Here is a 19,191-nt window from a genome sequence, read left to right on the forward strand (position 1 = left end):
GGGTGCTGCCTCTCTGGATCGTGAGGGTGCCCAGTGCCTGGTGAGCTGAGTTCCAAGCTGTCGACCATGGGGGCATTTTAAGCCTCTCTGAGCTAGTCATGTGAGATGAGGAAAATAACACCCTTCCTGGAAGGCAGTGTGGAAGTGATGGGATGGGCACTCAGGAAATGGAAGCTTCTGTGGTGGTGACATCACCCCACTTGGGCAGCCGGAAGCATGCACTGTAGTGAGTTTCCTGTGTGAGCTGCTGTGTGACCTCAGACAGTCCTGTGCCTCCTTGGGCCGCTTGTCCCTCCGACCTGGGAAAGGGCTTGAGGGGGCACTGTGGTTTCTGTAGACCTGAGCCCCCCAAGGTCATAATAGGGGTCTGGCCCTGCCTGCCTCGTGGTCCCAGCAGGAGCAGTCCTGTTTCTGCTCATCGCATTCCTCTGGGACCCCAAGGCACGCGAGTCAAGAAAAGAACCCAGCAGAACGGAGGATGGAGCTGGGGCTGGATTCCTGCCTCAGCCCAGCCTCTAGCGCTCTGTGACTGTTCTGGACCTCGGTTCTCGCTCTGTGCAGTGGGCCAGCAGCCCAGCTCTGCCCCCTCCCCCAGGATCCCCAGGGAGGTGGCCCCGGACATGGAGGAAGAAGAGGCCGGCAAGAAGAAGAAAAAGTCGAAAGGCCTGGCCACAGTGTTCAGCGTCTTCACCAAACGCAGGAAGAAGAAGGGTAAGCCCAGCTTAGCAGAGACTGAGGGCGAGTCTGAATCCAGTCTGCAGCCGCCTGCTCAGCTGCCCACAGGTAGGCGGGAACCCCTCCCCAGGTGGTCAGGGTGTGGGCAGGATGGGGGCTCATTGGAGTGGATGCCCCGCTCAGCCGGGACGGAGGGGACAGGGCACGCCGGCGTGAAGGGCCTCCCGTCCCTGCTTTCACCTGCTGCCCCCTGATCTCAGGATCTGAGCCTGTGTGCCCTGCCCGGGCTGGGACACCCCGCATGATTTGGGGAGTCTTGGCCCCTGGGAGGTGAACTGGGCGGGTCTCAGAACCCCAGGCCACACTAATGCCGCGTCCTGGCCGCAGTGGAGGAGCTCAAGGCCGACCTGGAGCGCGGGCGGCTGGAGGCGGCGGGGCCTCTGCTGGCGCTGGAGCTGGAGCTGCAGGAGGCCGTGGCGGCGGGTCGCGCGAGCGAGGAGGAGCTGGTGCAGCGCCAGAGCGAGGTGGAGGCGCTGTACGCGTTGCTGCGCGACCAGGTGCTAGGGCAGCTGCGCCGGCCGCTGGAAGCGGAGCCCGAGCGGCTGCGCCAGGCGCTGGCCGTGCTGGCCGAGCAGGAGCGCCAGGACCACGCGGCGGCGGCGGCGGCGGCGGGGCCCCCAGGGTGCCCGGGGCTGGCGGCCACGCGGCCCCGGGGCTGGCTGCAGCTGTGGCGGGACGGCGTGGCGCAGGCGGCCGCGGAGCGCCTGAGCCGGCGGCCGGCCGCGGACGCCGAGGGCCGCACGGAGGCCGAGCGCGCCTTCCTGCACATGGGCCGCACCATGAAGGAGGACCTGGAGGCCGTGGTGGAGCGCCTCAAGCCGCTCTTCCCCGCAGACATCCGCGTGGTGGCCGCCTACGCCGAGAGCTACCACGCGGAATTCGCGTCCCAGCTGGCAGCCCTGACGCAGTTTGAGCTGTGCCCGCGAGACACCTACATGCTGCTGTTATGGGTGCAGAACCTCTATCCCAAGTGAGCTTGGGCGCGGGGTGACAGGCGGGGGTCCCCAGGCGGGCAGGGCCTGGGTGTCACCAAGTTCAGGGAGTCCCCTGGGAGAACGGCCCAGGCGGGCCTGGAATCAAAGGGGCAGGGCCTCCGCTGGGCCTGCTTTGCCCCGGGAATCCTTAGTCTCTCCGGCCTCAGCGGCATCCCATAGCTGGGGAACCTGAGGCACAGAGAATGGGGGCAAGGACCTCATCTTTCATTCCTGAGTTTCCAGTCTGGGTTAGGGGGTGAAGCCGCCTGTGATCCAGAGTCAGGAAGGGCTGTGGCCAGGAGCAGGGGCCCTGGCCTGGCCTGGCCTGGGTCAGCCCAGGAAGCCAGCTTGGAGGAGGAGGTGCAGGATTCTACCTGCCTCAGGAGGCAGCGGCCCTGCTCTGGGGCCGCTGACAGTCTAACAGAAGTAAGGGAGTCAGGGGAGGGGGAAGCGAGGACAAGCTGGGAGAGCCAGCGGGGGATGGTGTTCCTGGCAAAGGGAGCTGCCCTACAGGGCCCAAGGCTGGGCTGGGAGGCCTTCTGGGAGCACTGTGGTTCAACACCCAGCAGGCCTAGGGAGCACTCCCAGGCAGGATGGGGGGCACTGGGCCTGCTGGGGAAATCCCCATTGTGTAGAGTCTCCCCCAGTGGCAGAGCTGAGTTCTGGCCACCAAGGCCTGCAGCTCTCAGTTTGGGAGGCGCCTGGTACTGTCGTGGAGAATCCCTAGTACCAACTGTATTCAGATGCGGGCATCCCCTGATACACTCAGACCCCATGCATCCCTGAGCATGTTGCTGCCAGTATCTTGGCTTTCTCTGCCCACCGAAGCTGGATAAGAAAATCCGGAGACAGAGGCAAGAACACAGCAGGCTCCTGCCTCAGAACTGTGTCCCTGCCTCCGTGGGGAACCTAGGGGATCATATAGCTGGGGGCTCGCAGTCTGGGGTTGGAAATAACAGAGGGGTGAGGATCCTGTGTGCTTCTCCTCACGCTGTTTCAAAAACAGTCATCAGGCTGGCGTTGAGTAGCCTGGTAATTTGGGTCCTGCAGTCTGCTGGCTGCCATTTTGGTCCAGTTTGGGTCCGTTGTCTTTTGTGGACTTCAGAAGGAGAGAAAAACTCGAAGGGGTGGTTTGCAGAGAGGGCGCTATGAAGTTGAGCCCCAGATACAAAATGTTTTGAGGGGACGATAGGTGCAGCATGTAATTCTCAAATCAGGTTTAATCTTTTGATAAAGAAACTTAGTTACAGACTGCAGATCAGGAACAGGTAAAGAACTGGAAAGAAAAAACAGCACAACACCTCTTTTTTCTTCTTTTTTCCCTTATTGTACTGCAACAAGCATGTCTGCCATTCGTACAAGCTGGGTGGGGAGAGACTTAAACCGCAGTGTGGATCGGCTCGGGGTTTCTGGTAGGGGCTGGCCCCGCCTGTAGCGTAAAGCCTGCAGGAAGCCTGGGGTGTAGGCCCTGTGAGCGATGTCTGAGGCTCTCAGGGATGTCAGTGGTCTCGGTTGGTGCTGGTGGCTCAGCCTCCAGCAGGGGCCCAAGGAAGGACCAGGCGGGGGTGGTGGTGAGGAGCCAAGGAGAGCAGGGGAGCTGGCCAGGGCAGGGGATGCCGGAGAGGCCCGCCAGCCGAACCGGTTCCTTCTTGTTGGTCCTGACTCACCAGGAAGTGCTGGGCCTGTCCCTTCTGCCCCTCCACTTTCCTGTCCCTGTGACCTCAGGGGCTTTCACCTGGGGCCCCCTGGGGTCAGTGCAGCGGGACGCTGAGCCCTGAGAGCGGGCGACCAGGGTGGCTCCATGGAGGCCCGTGTGGCCAGAAGTCTGGGGAGCAAAGGGACACAGCGCATCCAGGCCGGGGTGGGGGGGCGCGGGAGGCAGAAAGGGCTATTCTTGAGCCTCCGGGCAGACAAAGGCCCTGAGGAAGTGCCAGGGCTGGGCAGTCCCCAGGAGGCTCTGGGACCCAAGGGAAGCGCCACAAGGATGGGTGGATATGCCTCCGTCCAGGGTGAGGTCGGGGAGGGGCAGACAGTCCTTCCTGCTGGGACTGGCCCTCCTCTGAGGGCAGCACAGCTGGTCTGGGGGTGGGGGGAGGCGGGGCAAGGCTGGTGGGATGCAATGGGAGCACTGTGGGGGATGGAGGGAAGGAGACAGAGGGTGAGAAGGGGAGTGGGAGCCCTTGGAGCAGGACGATCAGACCGGAAATGTGGTTCTTCCCGCCCTAGCGGGGAGGAGGGACTGTTGGAGGCAAGGCAGGGAGCCCGGGAGGAGGGTCCTTCGGTGTGCCAGGCGGGAGATGGGGGCTGGGCTGTGGGGTGCCTCTGGCAGGGTAGCTCGAGGCTGATGGGTTTCGGGAGCATAACCTGGAGTAAGAGTGGATGCGGCTGAGAGAGTGAACGGAGGCAGGGTGATTCTGGGATTTGGGGCCTGGATTGAACTGAGATGGAGAGGCAGGGGTGGGAGGCACAGGAGGGAAGGCGACTGAGCTGTGTGCAGGGCTCTGGCTGGGGCGGGGGCTGGGGTTGGGGGGACAGTGCTGGTTTTCCTCAAGCCAGCCCATCTGCCCACAGCGACATCCTCAACAGCCCCAAGCTGGCGCCCGAGCTGCAGGGAGTCAGACTGGGGACCCTCCTGCCCCCAACCCAGATCCGGCTGCTAGAGGCCACGTTCCTCTCCAACGAGGTGGTGAGTCCAGGGCCAGTGCCAGGCGGGGCTGAGGCGGGGTGGGAAGGAAGAGGAGCGGGGGGCACGGGCAGGGAGCCTGGCAGGGATGCCCCCGTGGGCTTCGCCCTACCCTGAGCGGGCCCCTCCTCCCCTCCAGGCCAGCGTGAGGGAGCTGACGGCCCGAGCTCTGGAGCTGGAGTCAAACCGCTGGACCAACGATGAGGCCCCGCAGAGGCTGGACGGTCACTGCCACAGTGAGCTGGCCATCGACATCATCCAGGTAGCACCCACTGCGCCGCCTGCACCGGCCTCGTCCCTGTGGGCAGACGGGCCCGCCACTGAGCACACACCCCCTTGCTCCATGTCTTACCCACGCCCACCCCTGCCCCAGCCCTAGAGCAGGCAGGCTTCTGCTCAGTTTCACCCCTGACCCCTGCAGATCATCTCCCAGGGCCAGGCCAAGGCCGAGAGCATCACCTTGGACCTGGGCGCGCAGATAAAGCCCTTGCTGTTGGAAGAGCTGGCCAGGTTCCTCAGGAGGTGGGTGATGGGCATACATGCCTGGAGCGGGGCTGGGGGCTGAGGAGTCCTTGCCACCACCTCTCTCAGAGCCCCAATCCCTCCCTTGGGCCCCAGGTGGGGATCTTAGCTAGACCAGCGCCCCCTCCCTGCCCCTAGGGTGTCTGTTATTATGAGCAGGAGTCCTTGTCCCCCTGCACCACCAAACTGGGCGCTGAGAGCCTCAGGTCATCTGACCACCCCGCCCCCACCTTGCTCAGCAAATCCCCTGGAAGAGCAGCCTCCGACTGCAAAGATGCCCCCCGAGGGACTGAGGCCCTGGCCTCCCCTTCAGGTGATGACCCGGGTCTGTGACCCCAGAGTTATGGCTGCCAGCCTCCCTGCCTCTGCCTGCAGCTCTAGAGGGGCCTGGGGGCTCTGCCGCATCCTCTCCAGCAGCTCTGCAGGGGCCCTGGCCCCGCCTGGCTGAGCGCTGAGCGTGTGAAGCCAGTTCCGGAATGCCTGCTGCGTCCGGCCCACATGTGGAGCAGGAGGGTGATCAGGCAGCCACCGAGGCTGCCATTGCCCCAGTGTTTGTGCTGCTCCTACGTGTGCCCTTTCCCTTTCACCAGCTACCAGCGCGCCTTTGATGGATTTCTGGAGCGATGCAGACAGCTGCGCAATTACAGGGCCAATGTCATCGCTAACATCAACAACTGCCTCCCTTTCCGGTAAGGGCGCTGGGCAGTGCGGGGAGTCACTGCGGCTGCCTGCCTGTGTTGGTGGGGGGGGCCGGGAAGCCGGCAGGGGGTGGGGGTGCAGAGAGGCGGGGGTGGGGGGGTGGGGCGGGTGCCTGGGATGGGGGAGGGAGGAGGAGCAGCCTAAGCAGAGATGTTGAATTAAAATGAACAGGGTGGAAAGGAAATACCCAGGCTTACAGCGGCAACAGCGAACATTTGTCTAGTGCCAGTGGGTCAGGCGCTCACGCGCAGGGCTTCATTTATCCTGTTAGCAACTTCCTTAAGTAGATACAGTGACTGTGTCCACTGATCCATGAGCACCCTGAGCTATGGAGAGGCTGAGCCACTTGTCCTCAGTTAGAACAGGATGTGGTGTTAGGTGGGTGTTAGGTGGGAAGGCTGGGTCCCGCCTAGGGAGCCTGGATGGAGTGCCTTGGTCTTGCTCCCACCGGGCCTGGGGAGCCAGGGAGGGTTCTAGAGCGATGGTTTAGGGAGATTCGCCTGGGGCTCCTGGGCTCTCTGGGTTTAGGGCTGCAGGCCGGGCAGGGCTGGGGCTGGCGTGACCTCCCTGCCTCCTGTGTTTCCAGGACGTCCCTGGAGCAGCAGTGGCAGACACCGCCAGACCTCCGGAGCTCCCTGCTGAGGCCCCTGAATGAGCTCAAGAGCCATGGCTTTGATACCCTGCTCCAGAGCCTGTTTGGGGACCTGAAGGTAGTCCAGCCTCCTGCCCCGCGGCAGTGCTGAGTCTAGTGCTGGGGGGGCTGCGGGAGGGCCTTGGACGGTGGGGTGGGGGGGTCGGCGACAGAAATGAAGACTTGGCTCGTGGAAGGCGCGGCACGGGGCAGCTGCAGGTAGGCCCGTGATGGGGCGGTGATCCGCCCTTGACATCACCCCCGCTCAGCCTCGGGCTTGGCCTCAGAGGGCCGCTTAGGGCCCTGGGGTGCGGAAGAGAAGCCTCAGCGCCCCTCGCTGTTGGGACTCCACCTAGTCTTCAAGTTTGCCTGTAGTTTCCCCTGAGGCCCCCAGGCCCTTCTGCCCGACCCTGCCTCCCAGCCAGGAGGCTCAGAGCCTCTGGTGGCTCCCGCCACATCTGCGGGGCCCAGGGCATCCCCAGAAACCCTTAGTGCCTGTACCGCAGGAGGAGGCGGGGGTCCTAGGGGAGGAAGAGGGGGCACTCCCTGCCTGCCCCCCGGGGGAGCCCCCCTTGACCCTAGTTCCCCGCGGCTGCAGGTGGCCAGGCGGTGACCCTGGATGACTCCGCAGGGTCATCGTCATAGCCCCAGCCAAGCACAGGGCTTTGTTTAGTCAGGAATTTATTTATCTAAGAAGGGAGATGCTGGAGAAGGCCTCAGGGCAGGCAGATGGCAGTCCTGGCTGGTCGGCCTTGGAGAAGGGGACCCAGACCCGGCCTCCACTTCCTGCTGGAGCGCCCGGGGAGTCTTTCATATAACCCAACCCCCGTCCCGGCCCCGTGTGTGTCTGTGCGTGTCTGTGCGTGCGTGTCTACTGGGCTGGCCCGTCCTCTGCCGGGTGTGGCCACACAGCCTGACCCTCTCTCGCAGCCGCTGTTCAAGAGGTTCACGCAGACCCGCTGGGCTGCCCCCCAGCAGACCCTGGAGGAAATTGTCTCCGCCGTGGCCGAGAGGATGCCTGAGTTCTCAGAGCTGCAGGACTGCTTCCGGGAGGTGAGGGGGTGCTGGGCTGCCGGCTGGGGACACGCAGGCAGACGTGTGTGTGCGCACACCCGGATGCGCTTTTTGCTCTGGCCACCGCCCCTCCCTGGACCCTGGCCTTCAGGGAGGTGGTGGGTTCCCATGGCCCTGCCCGCTCACCCACCCAGGAGCTCCTGGAGGCGGTCCACCTGCACCTGGTGAAGGAGTACATCGCCCGCCTCTGCAAGCGGCGCCTGGTCCTCCAGACGGCGGAGCAGCAGCAGCAGCTGGCGGGGCACGTCCAGGCCAACGCCCAGCTCATCCAGCAGTTCTGCACACAGAATGTGAGCCCCTCCTCCCCCCCCAACCTCCCATGGTGGTGGGCTGCCCTCCTGCTCCAAGCTCTTCACGGGCTAGGACATCCTCTCTGGGCCTCTTCAAACCTGATCAGGTCTGACCTGAGCCTCTCTGGGCCCCTGGGCACGATTCTGGGCAGGGCCAGCCTCTCTCAACGAAGCCTGTGCCTGCAGGGCTCCCCAGCCACCTGGCTGCACGACGCCCTCCCCAGGCTCGCAGAGATCATTCGCCTGCAAGACCCCAGTGCCATCAAGATTGAGGTGGCCAGCTACGCCACCTCGTACCCTGACTTCAGGTGAGAACCGGGGCCTCCGAGCACCCGGGGAAGGCAGTGTGGCCCTGTGGTTACCTGCTGCGGTCAGAGCCTGTGGGGGATGCAGAGTGAGTCCCTGCAGGGTGGGCACAGCGCAGATAGATACTGGCTACTGTGCCCAGATCTTTACAGCAGCTGTTCACTTGGTCCTCGCTGCTGCCTGCTGGGGCTGAAACTCTTCATCCCCGTCGTGCAGATGAGACCTGGGGGGTGTGAGGAATGTGTCCAGGGTAAAGCAGCTGATCAGTTGTAGAGCCGAGACAGCAAAGCCAGGCATTCGGCTCCACACTGCATCCTCTGAGAATTTCCTTAAGAGGGGGATCCGAGACCAGAGGGACCACGGACCTGCTGGAGGCCGTGGCACGTCCGTAGTGAAGCTGGGGTCCGCCGGTCAGCCTAGGGGTCCTCAGAGGCTTGACCTGTGTCCTGGGGCCTCTGTTCTACAGTGGAGGCTCAATCCCTGACTGCTTGAGGATCTGGTGAGCCAGGGCAGCAGTCTCTGTGGGTTGAGTCCTCTGGTGTGGCCGGCCTGTCCCAGCATAGCCTGGTCCAGCCGCTGGCTGGTCTAGTCCACCTGTTCAGCCACCCATCCACTCCGTCCATCTACCCATCATACAGGCACCCGCTTACCCATCTGGACGCCCATCTAGCTATCCAGCCATCTGGTCACGCACTCATCTACCCATCTGTCTGTCCTTCGATCTATCCATCATCCACCCATCTAGTCATCCACCTGCCCACCTATCCGTCTATCCATTCATGGATCCTTGTATCCACCCAGCCGGCCAACAGTTATCAAGTGGTCTCCTACTAGCTACCCGGCTGTGTTTAGGCACCAGGATGGGAGGAGGTACAAGACAGACCAGGCCTTCTGACAGACAGATGGTCAGATGAGGGTTAGCAATGATGAGGTCATCCGGTGAAGGAGTACTATTTGCAAGTTTTAAAGATTGTTTAACCAAGGTTGTGAATGGCGGGAAGTGCTGACTTTAGAGCTGGAAAATCCTCTCTGGGAGGTGACTTTTTAAAACAGTTTTTATTGTTTACTTTTGGCTGTGCTGGTCTTTGTTGCTGCGCGAGCTTTTCTCTAGCTGAGCAAGTGGGGACTGCTCTCGAGTTGCAGCGCACGGGCTTCTCATGGCAGTGACTCCTCTTACTGCAGAGCGCGGGCTTCTCATGGCAGTGACTCCTCTTACTGCAGAGCGCGGGCTTCTCATGGCAGTAACTCCTCTTACTGCAGAGCGCGGGCTTGAGGGCTTGAGGGCTCTTGAGCACAGGCTCAATAGCTGTGGTCCAAGGGCTTGGTTGCTTGGTGGTATTTGGGATCTTCCCAGATCAGGGGTCGAACCCGTGTCTCCTGTACTGGCAGGTGGCTTCTTGACGGGGAGGTGACATGTTAGCTAAGTGCTAAGGGGTGAGAAGGAGCTGGTTACCTCAAGGGCCTGGGGACGAGCATTCTGGGAGGAACAGCCAGTGCAAAGGCTGGACCGGGCAGGAGCTTGGCACCCTCTGGAGGCACTGCGGCTGGTGCCACCCGAGCGCAATGGGTTAAGCAGAACGGGGCACCCTCGTGGGCAGGGGCGTTGGCTGCCGGGCTCTGTGGCTCCAGCCAGGAGTCTGGGAGCTGGGGAGGGGTGTGAGCAGGGGTGTTGGTGAGCGGGCTGCACTGACGGGACCCTGTCTTTGCCAGCAAGGGCCACCTGAGTGCCATCCTGACCATCAAGGGGAACCTGTCCAGCAGTGACGCCAAGAGCATCCGGAGCATTCTGGACATCAACACAGGGGCACACGAGCCCTCCAAGGCCCTATTTTCACTTATAAAGGTTGGTTATCTTTCCCTGTATACTGATCTCCTTAGGAGGGCCTGGCGATCATGTGGCACCACTCCATGTTGGGCCCGTCAGACCAGCACCAGCGTCACAGCCCCACGCGGCCCCTCCGGGTGTCCTGCCTTCTTCTGCCGCTTCTGCCCAGGCCTGGCTGAGGAGTTGGCCCCTGAGCCGCTGGAACTGGAACAGCTGCGTCCTGATGACCCCTCCTGTGGAGCAGGAGCCCTCGGGGGAAGCTCTGTGGATGAGAGTGGAGCTTGCACGCCCTGAAGGAGGGGTGAGGAGGGTGTGTGGCTCGGGGACCCAGCTCCGGGATCACTGCCTGTCCGCGAGGTCCTGCCACACCTGCCTGAGGACTGCCCTGCTCAGGCTGGGTCTCCAGTCTCCCCATCTCCTGACCGGGGCCCGAGCCTCACCCCTTCTGCCTGCTGTGGTGCAGGATCACGTCGAGCCGGCCTCAGCCTCTGAGTAGAACAGAAGGAAGAAGTGGAGGAGGAAAAAGGGAAAGATGAGCTCTTATTGGGGAAGGCGTGGGGGGACTGGAAAAGGGCCTGTGGGATGACAGGGCAAGTGGGGGCAAAGCCAGTGTCCGAGCCCCTAACCCCCTCTCTGATTCCCCTCAGGTGTCCCCTGAGGATGGGCCTGGGAGGGCCAGGACCTGCTGGGTTTTCTCGGGGTCTGCCTCCCCCGACAAGGTGCAGACCCAGGGATGCCTCTGTGGGTCCTCCCCTGGAAGTCAGGCTGCGGTCGGGGCAGGGCCATCTTGACCTCTGACCCTTTGGCTCTGGGTCAGTTCCCTGTTGCCAGGCTAACAAACTTCCACAGCTTGGGAGCCTAAAACGAGACCTTGCTTTCAGTTCTGGAGGTCAGCAGTCTGATGTGGGTCTGGTGGGCTGAGCCAGGCGGTTCCTCTGGAAGCTCTGGTGGGGAAGTTCCTTGCTTTTTCCAGTTTTTAGAGGCCAGCCTCCCATATTTCTTGGCTCGTGGCCCCCTTCCATTTCCAAAACCAGCAACGGCCAGTCAAATCCTTTTAGGTCTCAGGACTCCCCTCCTACCTCCCTCTTCTGATTTAAGGCCCCTGGTGGTGACCTTTAACCCACCAGACAATGACCTTTGACCTACCCAGGAACTCCAGGATCCTCTTCTGATGTTAAAGTCAGCTGATTGTTAATTCCACCTGACAACCTTAATTCCTCTGCCGTGGAAACTAACATAGTCACAGTCCCAGGGATTAGGATGTGAGCATCTTTATGGGGTGGACATTATTTTGCCGCCCGCAGCCATCACCCATCCCCTGCCCTGTGGAGTGCCTTATCCTACCCAGGAAAGCAAAGGTTCACTCATCCTCCTCGGCCTGGGGCAGTGGAGACCAGGCGTGACCCACCCCGCCTGTGCCTGCGGGAACGCCCCTCTGTGACTGGGTTTGTAGCCGGCCCTCGTGGACTTGTTCCCCTCTTTCCAGGTACTGTGGCCAGAAATTGGCCCGAGTAGATGGTTCATGAAGGCCTTTGTACGTTTGCATGTTTGATGTTATTATTATTTTTTGATAGCGTGCTTTTGTATGTTTTTTTAAGAACAAACTCTTGGTTTTTATAGCTTAAAATAAAGCTGATTTCAAAAGTGGCTGTCGAGTGATTTCTCTTGGGAGAGGCTTTCTCAGCCTCTTGGGGTCTGGCAGACTCTGTCCCCCAGCGCCTCCTGCCCAGCTCTCACCTGTGAGCGTGACCTTTGGGAGGGTCTGCTGTGGGCCAAGGCCCCTCACTCCACCCTTCAGTTTCCTCACCTGGAGGTGGTGATCACGAACCTGTCTGACGTCCCCCACAGTCCTTTACAGAAGAGGGGGATGGCGACATTTCAGCTCCATGCATCGGGCCCAGTGGGAACTGGCTCTTGTATTCCTGGAACTGACCTCGAAGGGCCCAGCTGTGAATACAGCTGGCCCCAGCTCTCCTCCACACCCCCATCCTGGCCCAGGATTTGGAGAAGGGCAGAGTCCCTGGGAGGCAAAGGGGAACCTTGGTGAACTCATTCCACAGAGCTGGAGGCGTGTGGAGTGGGGGGGTGGGGGAGGGATGACTAAGCGGAGGGTGGGCGGAGTCTGGGGTCCAGCTGGAAAGGCGTGGACATCAGGGGCTGGAGTGGCTGGAGCTGGAGGGAAGGCCCTTTGGGATGAGATGCGGGTGGGATGGACCCACTGAACCTGGGGAGCATCCAGGAGAGGGGGAGGGAAGGGCCGCCCCAGGCTGAGCTCCGAGTGTGGGCCCTGGGCAGGTTGGAGCCTCAGGGCTGGGGGATGGCCAGTGGGGGATGCCGAGTTCCCCCTGCGGAGCTCCGGAAGAGGGGGCCGGGGGAAGGGGGAGCTCATGGAAGCTGAGGACCAGATGGAAAGTTTCTGATCCAGGCAGATATTCATGGACCAAAGAGAATGGACTTGGGCCCCAAAATGCAGAGGGTGCTGAGATGCACCCCCCAGCCTCCCTGCAGCAGGGTGGGCCAGGGTCCAAGGAGAACAGAGGCGGTCAGAGGCGGGGCCCTGGGGTCGGGGAGCCGGCTGGGTGGACTCCATGCTGTCCCTGTAGGAGGGGGAGAGCCGCTAAGGTCCCGCGGGGTCACCAGCTCGGGCCCCTCCACCAAGGGCTCTGCATCAGTAACTTCCTGGTCACAGAAGGAAAATTCCTTTAAGGGAAGGATTTGCCCCAGAGGCGAGGAGTGGGTCGCTGGGCAGAGGGGACAGAGGGCAGGTTGTGGGTGAGGGACCCCATCCCCGGCCCCCATCCAGGCTCCGGTGAACTGGGAGGGAGGCCATGGTCAGCGGTGGGACAAGCGTGGTTGGGACCCTCCAACCCCGCCCCGTCCCTGCAGGGGAGCAGTGGGGAGGGCGGGCCGGGCTCTCCCTGAAGGGCTCACATCCCTGGTAGGCCCAGAAGGAACAGGGAGCAAGTAAATAAACAGTCCAGGTTGAAGTGCCCAGCAGATGGTGTGGGGTGATGCAGCGGTTATGGGGTGGGGCAGTCCCGATGTGGCCACGGGCGGTACTCACTGGGGGGTGGGGACCGTGGCGGGGGACAGGCACGTGCACAGAGCAGGGAGGGGCAGCACCGGAAGGGAAACAGCCGAGGACCTGGGAAGGACTCAGGTTTTAGGGAAAGAAAGAGCTCAAGGCAGGGTTGGCCGGGAGTGGGGATTCAAGAAGCCCCCCTGAAGTGGCAGGCTGGCAACGAGGGGGCCTTGGTTGGGGCTGGGCGTTGGGGTTCACTCACTCCACTCACTGTAAAGGGGGGAGCACTAGGGACTCTGAAGAGGCAGTTTGCTGGGATCTGTGACTGGGAAAGAACTCTGGCTGCTGTAGGGAGAGCAGGGATGCCGCAGGGAGGCCAGGGAGCCCGTGAGGAGTGCCAGGGTGCCCAGGAGGAGGCCTGGTCTGTGAGGGCTGAGACGGGGAGGTGAGGCTGGCCCAGGGCAGGGAGGCAGGGGAAGCCTCATTCCCATCCCAACGGGGACCACGGGGCCTCGGGGCCTCCTTGCAGCCAGGGGAGTCCTGGGGGGAAGCCTGGGGTTTCTGGTTTGAAAGATGTGCAGGAAGGGAGGGTGGCTCATTAGGCTGCCCAAATCTCCTGGGTCTTCCCTGGTGGGCCAGCGGTTAAGACTCAGAGCTTCCACTGCGGGGTCACGGGTTTGGTCCCTGGTTGGGGAACTAGGATCCCGCACGCCACATGGCATGGTCAAAAAATTAAAAATATTTAAAAAGAATAGACTGCCCAAACCCCTAGTGTGTGGGTGACGACAGTGTCTGGCGAGGCTGACAGTCACCAGGAGCCACCCCCACAACTACTCTGGAAGTGTGATTTCACAGCCCCTACGGAGGGCCACTCAGCAAGATCAGTGAAACCCACAGAGATTCCTGGGAACCATTCTGCTCCTATGAATGAATCTTATCAACTCTCTAACATCCATGAGAAACGACAGGCAGCAGGACAGTCACTTCCATTGTCGTAGCAAAGCACTGGGAACCCCCCGAGTGTCCATCAGTAGACACCAGGGAAATTATTGCCGTGGTGCAGACGGTGGAGTGCTACATGGCCCGTGGTGCAGGGCCCGGCGCCTGTGTGCGGGGCCCGCCCGACGCGGCTCCAGGAGGGGCCCCCGAGGCGCGAGGCAACGCCCGTGGGCTCTGGCCTGCCCGGGGGCTTCGGGGCTGGTGCGCTGAGACGAGCGTCAAGGCTGCTCTGTTGCCACAGTGCTGGCGACTTCGACCTCATGACGGGGTGTTTTAAAGCCGGGCCTCCTCTGAGCTGGAAGCAGCCTTTGGGAGAAGGCGGGCTCTGCTCCGACTTGATGGGCAGGAGACTGAGGCCCGGGCTGGGTAGGGGCTGCCGCAGAGGGGCCACCCAGCGCCCCATGAATTCGTGATGCACCCCCAATGGCTGCTTCAAACTCTACTGCCCACCATCCCCTCCTCGCAGATAAATGCCTTGGGGTGGCAGTTTGGTAGGAAGTGGCCTGCCGTTCCCTCTGGGCTGGTACTCAGATTGTGGGTTTATGCGTGTGTCTGGGGAAGGAGGGTGATGGTGAATATCTGCACCCAGAGAAACCCTTGGCATCGGAAGAGGAGGGGCAGCCTAGAACTCATGGGGGGTCACTGAGGCCTTGGGGATGATCAGGCAAGGGCTGGGAGCCAGGATGTAGGGTTCAGTTCAGTTCCGTCCAGTCGCTCAGTCGTGTCTGACTCTTTGCAACCCCATGGATTGCAGCATGCCAGGCTTCCCTGTTCATCACCATCTCTTGGAGCTTACTCAAACTCATTCCATCGAGTCGGTGATGCCATCCAGCCATCTCATCCTCTGTCGTTCCCTTCTCCTGCCTTCAATCTTTCCCAGCATAGGGTCTTTTCCAATGACTATATAGGGTTCAGTTCAGTTCAGTTCAGTTCAGTCGCTCAGTCGTGTCTGACTCTTTGCGGCCCCATGAACTGCAGCACGCCAGGCCTCCCTGTCCATCACCAACTCCCGGAGTTCACCCAAACTTAGGGAATCCCTGAAGTGCGAGGAGGGGCGAGCGGGCAGCTTCAGGAGGAGCCAGGCCAACCAGGCGGACCAGACGAGGTTGAAGACGGCACACTAAAGAAGCCTGTGAGGAAACTAACCTACGGACATAAAATCAAATTAGCGGCTACCTCTGTTGGGGAGGCATTGAGTGCCATGGGTAGGAGCGAGCCTTGTGGGCTTCTAGGAATGTTCTGTAATCTGACTTGGATGGTGGTTATGCAGGACTCCATATAAGGAGCATTCCTGAACTGTACACTTGAGTAGGTTATGCAGGACTCCATATAAGGAGCATTCCTAAACTGTACACTTGAGTAGGGCTGCTGCTGCTAAGTCGCTTCAGTCGTGTCCGACTCTGTACGACCCCATAGACGGCAGCCCACAGGCTCCCCCGTCCTGGGATTCTCCAGGCAAGAACACTGGAGTGGGGTGCCTTTTCCTTCTCCACTGAGAAGTGGAGGGTGCCATAAGGGTGGTGTCATCTGTGTAGCTGAGTTTGTTGATATTTCTCCCGACAATCTTGATTCCAGTTGTGCTTCATCCAGCCCAGCATTTCATACGATGAACTCTGCTTAGACATTAAATAAGCAGGTTGACAATATACAGCCTTGACGTACTCCTTTCCCAATTTTGAACCAATCCATTGTTCCATGTCCGGTTAAGAACTTTTTGAAAATAGGCTTTTCTGGAGTTTCAGAAAGCTATTTCTAAGCAGGTAATCATAGCACCTCCAGATAATGACATTCTCATCAGGTCCTTCCCAATATTTATACCTCTTATTCATTTTTCTTGCCTTATTGACTTAACTAGTTCTTCTAGGCAAATGTTGAATGCCCTCAGAACACACATGCTTGTCTTCTTCCTTATTTCAGAAGAATCTTACACGGCAGAGAAGGGCTTTAAGGGAGGTTTATATTCTGGCAAGACCCCCGACCCCTCTAAGGAGATGGAATCCAGGGGGTCTAGGAAGGAGTACAGTTAGGACCTGTGACCAGGTGATGGGGAGGTACGAGGGAGACGCCGTCCTCTGCCCCAGCTGGCTACTTTGGAGCTTTGAAGGATGGGGTGCTGGCCCAGGCCCTGGGGAGGTGGCAAGATTGGGACTGCGATGGGATACCTGGGAGGGGCCGCTATAGGAGGGCAGGCCTGGGAAAAGCGGGGGGAAGCTGGGGTGGAGATACCCAGTGCTGAGGGGAGCCCAGACCTGACTTGGTCACAGACAGGGTGGCCTCAGGTGGGAGCTTCCGGTAAGCATGGCCTCTGGGTGGTGCTCCCACCCCTGCTCCTGGCCCTGCAGTGGGCGCGATGCCCTGACCTGGAGAACCTCATGGTTCTCTATGAGGCCCTCATGGGCCTCAGGGCACAGCCCAGGCCTGCGTCTCCTGGCTTCTGAGGCTCAGCTGAGGCCAAGGTGCAGGGGCCAGGGCCGCTGAACACTCAAGGCAACAGAACAGAGAGAAAGAGAGCCAGGAAGAGGCCCCATGGGTGGGGAGGCAGGCCCGGGGCAGGGGCCACGGTAGAGTCAGCAGGGAGTCTGCAGCCCAGAAGACACCAGCCTGATGCCCGAGAGGGCCCGCACAGGCAGGGGTGACCCTCACACTGAAGGCTCACTGCCCCCGCAGGCTGCCTCCGGGGAGACGGAGGGGTGGATGGACAGAGGTCCCCAGGCCAGTGAGGAGGCCCCATCACCAGGGGGCCAGTCCGGGGGCCTGATGAGCAGGCAGGTGGTACAGAACAGCCCAAGGACTGCTCGGAGGTGGAGGCAACTGCACCCCAGCTTCTGAAATCCAGGTCAGCTGTGGGGGGCAGAGGGAGAGACTGGGAGAAGGAGCTGCCTGAGCAGAAGCTGGGAGGCTGGCTGCGTGCAGGCCCAGGAGGCCTGGGAGTGAGGCTGGAAGAAGTACAGACCATGATGGGGGGCGAGGGGGCTTCAAATGCCAGGCTGTGAGGAGCCACGGAAGGGTTTAAAGCAGGAGAGTGACCTGATTGACTTGTGCCTCGTGAAGGTCAAGAATGACTTGGGAAGCTGCTGAAGCAGGATTCAGGGAGCAGGGGGCAGAGGGACACCAGGGGGCCCTGGATGGGCTTTGGGACGAGGTGGTCAGGCAGGGTGGCTGGGTTTCAAGTCTTTGCCTCTGTTACCTCCCGTGAGACCCAGCCGGCAGCTGCCCCTCTTCCCCCAGAATTTTCCCCTCAGCTTCCTGGGAGAAATCAAGTCTGATGCCACTCCTGGCATCTGGCAGCCTGCCCACCTTCGGACCCTCTGCCAGGAGAAAGGGTTCCCTGGGCAGCAATGCTGGGCTGCTGGTACTGGGAGACAGGGTTCAGCCTCTGCTCCCAGCTTCCTAGCCAGACCCGGGCTGATCCTGACTCCCCACCCCTGAGCTGTGTGGCTTAAGGCAAGACCCTGCCCCTCTCTGAGCCTGTTTCCTTATCTATGAAGTGGGGTGAATGACACCCTGTCACTTTGTTGTCATGGGGATCTAACACGTGCCAGGCATTGGACCAAGCATACAGTAGGTGCTTACTAAGTGTGAGCTCTTGCCAACCAAGGTAGTCTGGCTCTTCCTGCCCCCACACTCCCTGGAGACAGAGCCCAGAGCGGGGCAGGCTGGGCCCGGCTGGAATGGATCCTGCATCACCACTCCTGCCCCTGCTGGGCGCTGGGGGGCACGGTGGAGGGTAGGGGCGGGGGGGACAGACGGCCGCTGGCACGATGCTCCCTGCTGTGTTGGGGCTGATCTGAGGGCACGGTCCCTGAGTCCTGGCATCTGGGAGAACCAGGACCTGTGGCCGGGGCGGGGCTGATAAGGCCCGCATGGAGCACCTGGGCCGGCCCCTCCCTCCGGGCAGCCTCCTTCCAGCTGCTCAGCCACCTGTGGGAGAGGAAGGTAGGCCTGGGTGACCCCCTGCCTGTCTGTCCCCTGGATGGACAATCTTGCTGACAGGTGCGGGGAGGGGGGTGGGTTAGGGGCTGGGCCCTGCCCGTCCTGGTGTCAATCACCCCAGGCACACCGAGGCCTGGGGAGAGGCTGCTCCGGCCCAATATCACCCAAGGGTCAGGTGCTGGCTCCAGCCTGGCCTTTGTCCCCGTGGTGGGGGGTGGCCTGGGGATGGGGGCTGCTCAGCCTCTGGTTGGTCCGTGATTTCAGCAGGTCCTGCCCTCTTTTGGGCCCTAGTTCCTTGGGCTGAAGTGAGAACTTGCTGGCCCCCACCACCTTCAACTTGTCTTTACACACTGGGAGGGAGGTCCCAGCAGGCCAAGAAGTTTCTCTTCTTTTTCCCCAACAGCCAGGCCGGGCTGAAAGGGGGTAGGGAGTGAGCAGAGCCCTGGGGAGCTTGGGGGTGGTGAGGGCCCTGTGCCCAGGCCCCCATGCCCTAGAGACCCCCTCCTAGTCCTCTACGGGGCCAGGGGGTTGGGGGGGGCAGTCGGGAAGAGAGTTGGGAGCCTTCAGCCCCTGGTTAAATATAGAACCAAGGAGAAGGAAATGGCAACCCATTCCAGTGTTCTTGCCTGGAGAATCCCAGGGGCAGGGGAGCTTTGTGGGCTGCCATCTCTGGTGTGGCACAGAGTCGGACAAGACTGAAGCCACTGAGCCGCAGCAGCATCAGCAGCAATGCCCCTCCCACAGCCTTCCCTGTGGGCTGCAAGGCCCGGATAAGCCCCCGGTGGCCTGGGCCAGCCCCCTCCAGCCTGACCCCACCCCCGTCCAGTGCTGGGACATCCAGAAAAAGGGGTGGACGTCCTCCTCGGGGGCTGTTGAGCTCCGCTTTGAGCAGAAGCACCGTACTGGGAGGACGCCCTGTGGCAGGCAGGTGCCAGGGAGGCCCCGGGGGCGGCCGACCCTGCCCCCAACTTGGCAAGGCTCTTGGCCTAGCTCGGCGCTTTGGTTCGCAGCGACCTGCAGAAGGTGCATCGGGAGGTGCACCCCGCTTACTTGGCCGCCGGCTTCCCGGCGTGGGAGGCCTACCTGCGTGCCTTTCACAGCGCGGTGGGCGGGCACCTCCAGGAGCTTTCGCAGGACACCCGCGGCTGCGAGCAGCTCTATGTGCTGCTGGACTGGGCCGCCAACGTCTACAGCAGGTGAGGCCCGAACCGGAGGCTGCGGGGTGGGGCGAGGGCAAGGAGGGGCTGGCACTGCCCGCGCGCGAAGCCTTCAGGAACCTGCTCTGAAGGGCACAGGGCACCTTTTCCTCCCCAGGAGAGTGCTGGCTGTTAGGCACCCAAGATCCGATCCGGGAGCCCTTTGACATTCTCTCTTCCCCATCCCAGACCCTGGTGCTCTCCCTCTCGGGTTCCGAAGCTGGAAAGCGCTCTGGGCGGGGTTGCTTCCGAGGCGGTGAGCCCAGTGAGTCCCCCCTAGTCCACGTGGGGCCTTTGAGTGA

At 61.6% G+C, this 19,191-nt stretch overlaps 2 protein-coding genes and 1 long non-coding RNA gene across 3 annotated transcripts in view; 2 read left to right on the top strand and 1 right to left on the bottom strand.

Moving 5' to 3' along the window:
* Window positions 1-465: 465 nt before the first annotated feature.
* LOC109575533 (tumor necrosis factor alpha-induced protein 2-like) lies at window positions 466-11,386 on the top strand. Its single transcript, XM_070775799.1, has 11 exons — window positions 466-783; window positions 1,063-1,705; window positions 4,281-4,395; window positions 4,532-4,654; window positions 4,814-4,914; window positions 5,505-5,603; window positions 6,200-6,323; window positions 7,175-7,297; window positions 7,453-7,608; window positions 7,795-7,916; window positions 9,625-11,386. The coding sequence occupies exons 1-11, from the start codon at window positions 621-623 to the stop codon at window positions 10,031-10,033; spliced, it is 2,178 nt and encodes a 725-aa protein (XP_070631900.1). The 5' UTR covers window positions 466-620; the 3' UTR covers window positions 10,034-11,386.
* On the bottom strand, window positions 8,952-18,863 carry LOC139178268 (uncharacterized). The gene is made up of 2 exons (XR_011562740.1): window positions 18,777-18,863; window positions 8,952-11,589 (listed from the first exon to the last, which is right to left on the bottom strand). It is a non-coding gene; the product is annotated as an uncharacterized lncRNA (long non-coding RNA).
* The window catches only part of LOC109575658 (tumor necrosis factor alpha-induced protein 2-like), a 30,565-nt gene continuing 30,139 nt past the window's right edge, over window positions 18,766-19,191 (top strand). Inside the window, exon 1 of the mRNA XM_070775794.1 lies at window positions 18,766-18,889. Within this exon, the coding sequence (XP_070631895.1) occupies window positions 18,853-18,889 (37 nt within the window). The 5' untranslated portion in view covers window positions 18,766-18,852. The remainder of the gene's footprint in view (window positions 18,890-19,191) is intronic.

This window comes from Bos indicus, chromosome 21 (assembly GCF_029378745.1).
Source record: "Bos indicus isolate NIAB-ARS_2022 breed Sahiwal x Tharparkar chromosome 21, NIAB-ARS_B.indTharparkar_mat_pri_1.0, whole genome shotgun sequence".
Lineage (NCBI taxonomy): Eukaryota > Metazoa > Chordata > Mammalia > Artiodactyla > Bovidae > Bos > Bos indicus.

Bases quoted from the DNA above. Each gene is read 5' to 3' on its own strand.
- LOC109575533 (XM_070775799.1), top strand. From the start codon at position 621: ATGGAGGAAGAAGAGGCCGGCAAGAAGAAGAAAAAGTCGAAAGGCCTG. The intron at 4,915-5,504 runs GTGGGTGATGGG...CCCTTTCACCAG, and splicing joins CTGGCCAGGTTCCTCAGGAG to CTACCAGCGCGCCTTTGATG. The intron at 7,917-9,624 runs GTGAGAACCGGG...TGTCTTTGCCAG, and splicing joins ACCTCGTACCCTGACTTCAG to CAAGGGCCACCTGAGTGCCA.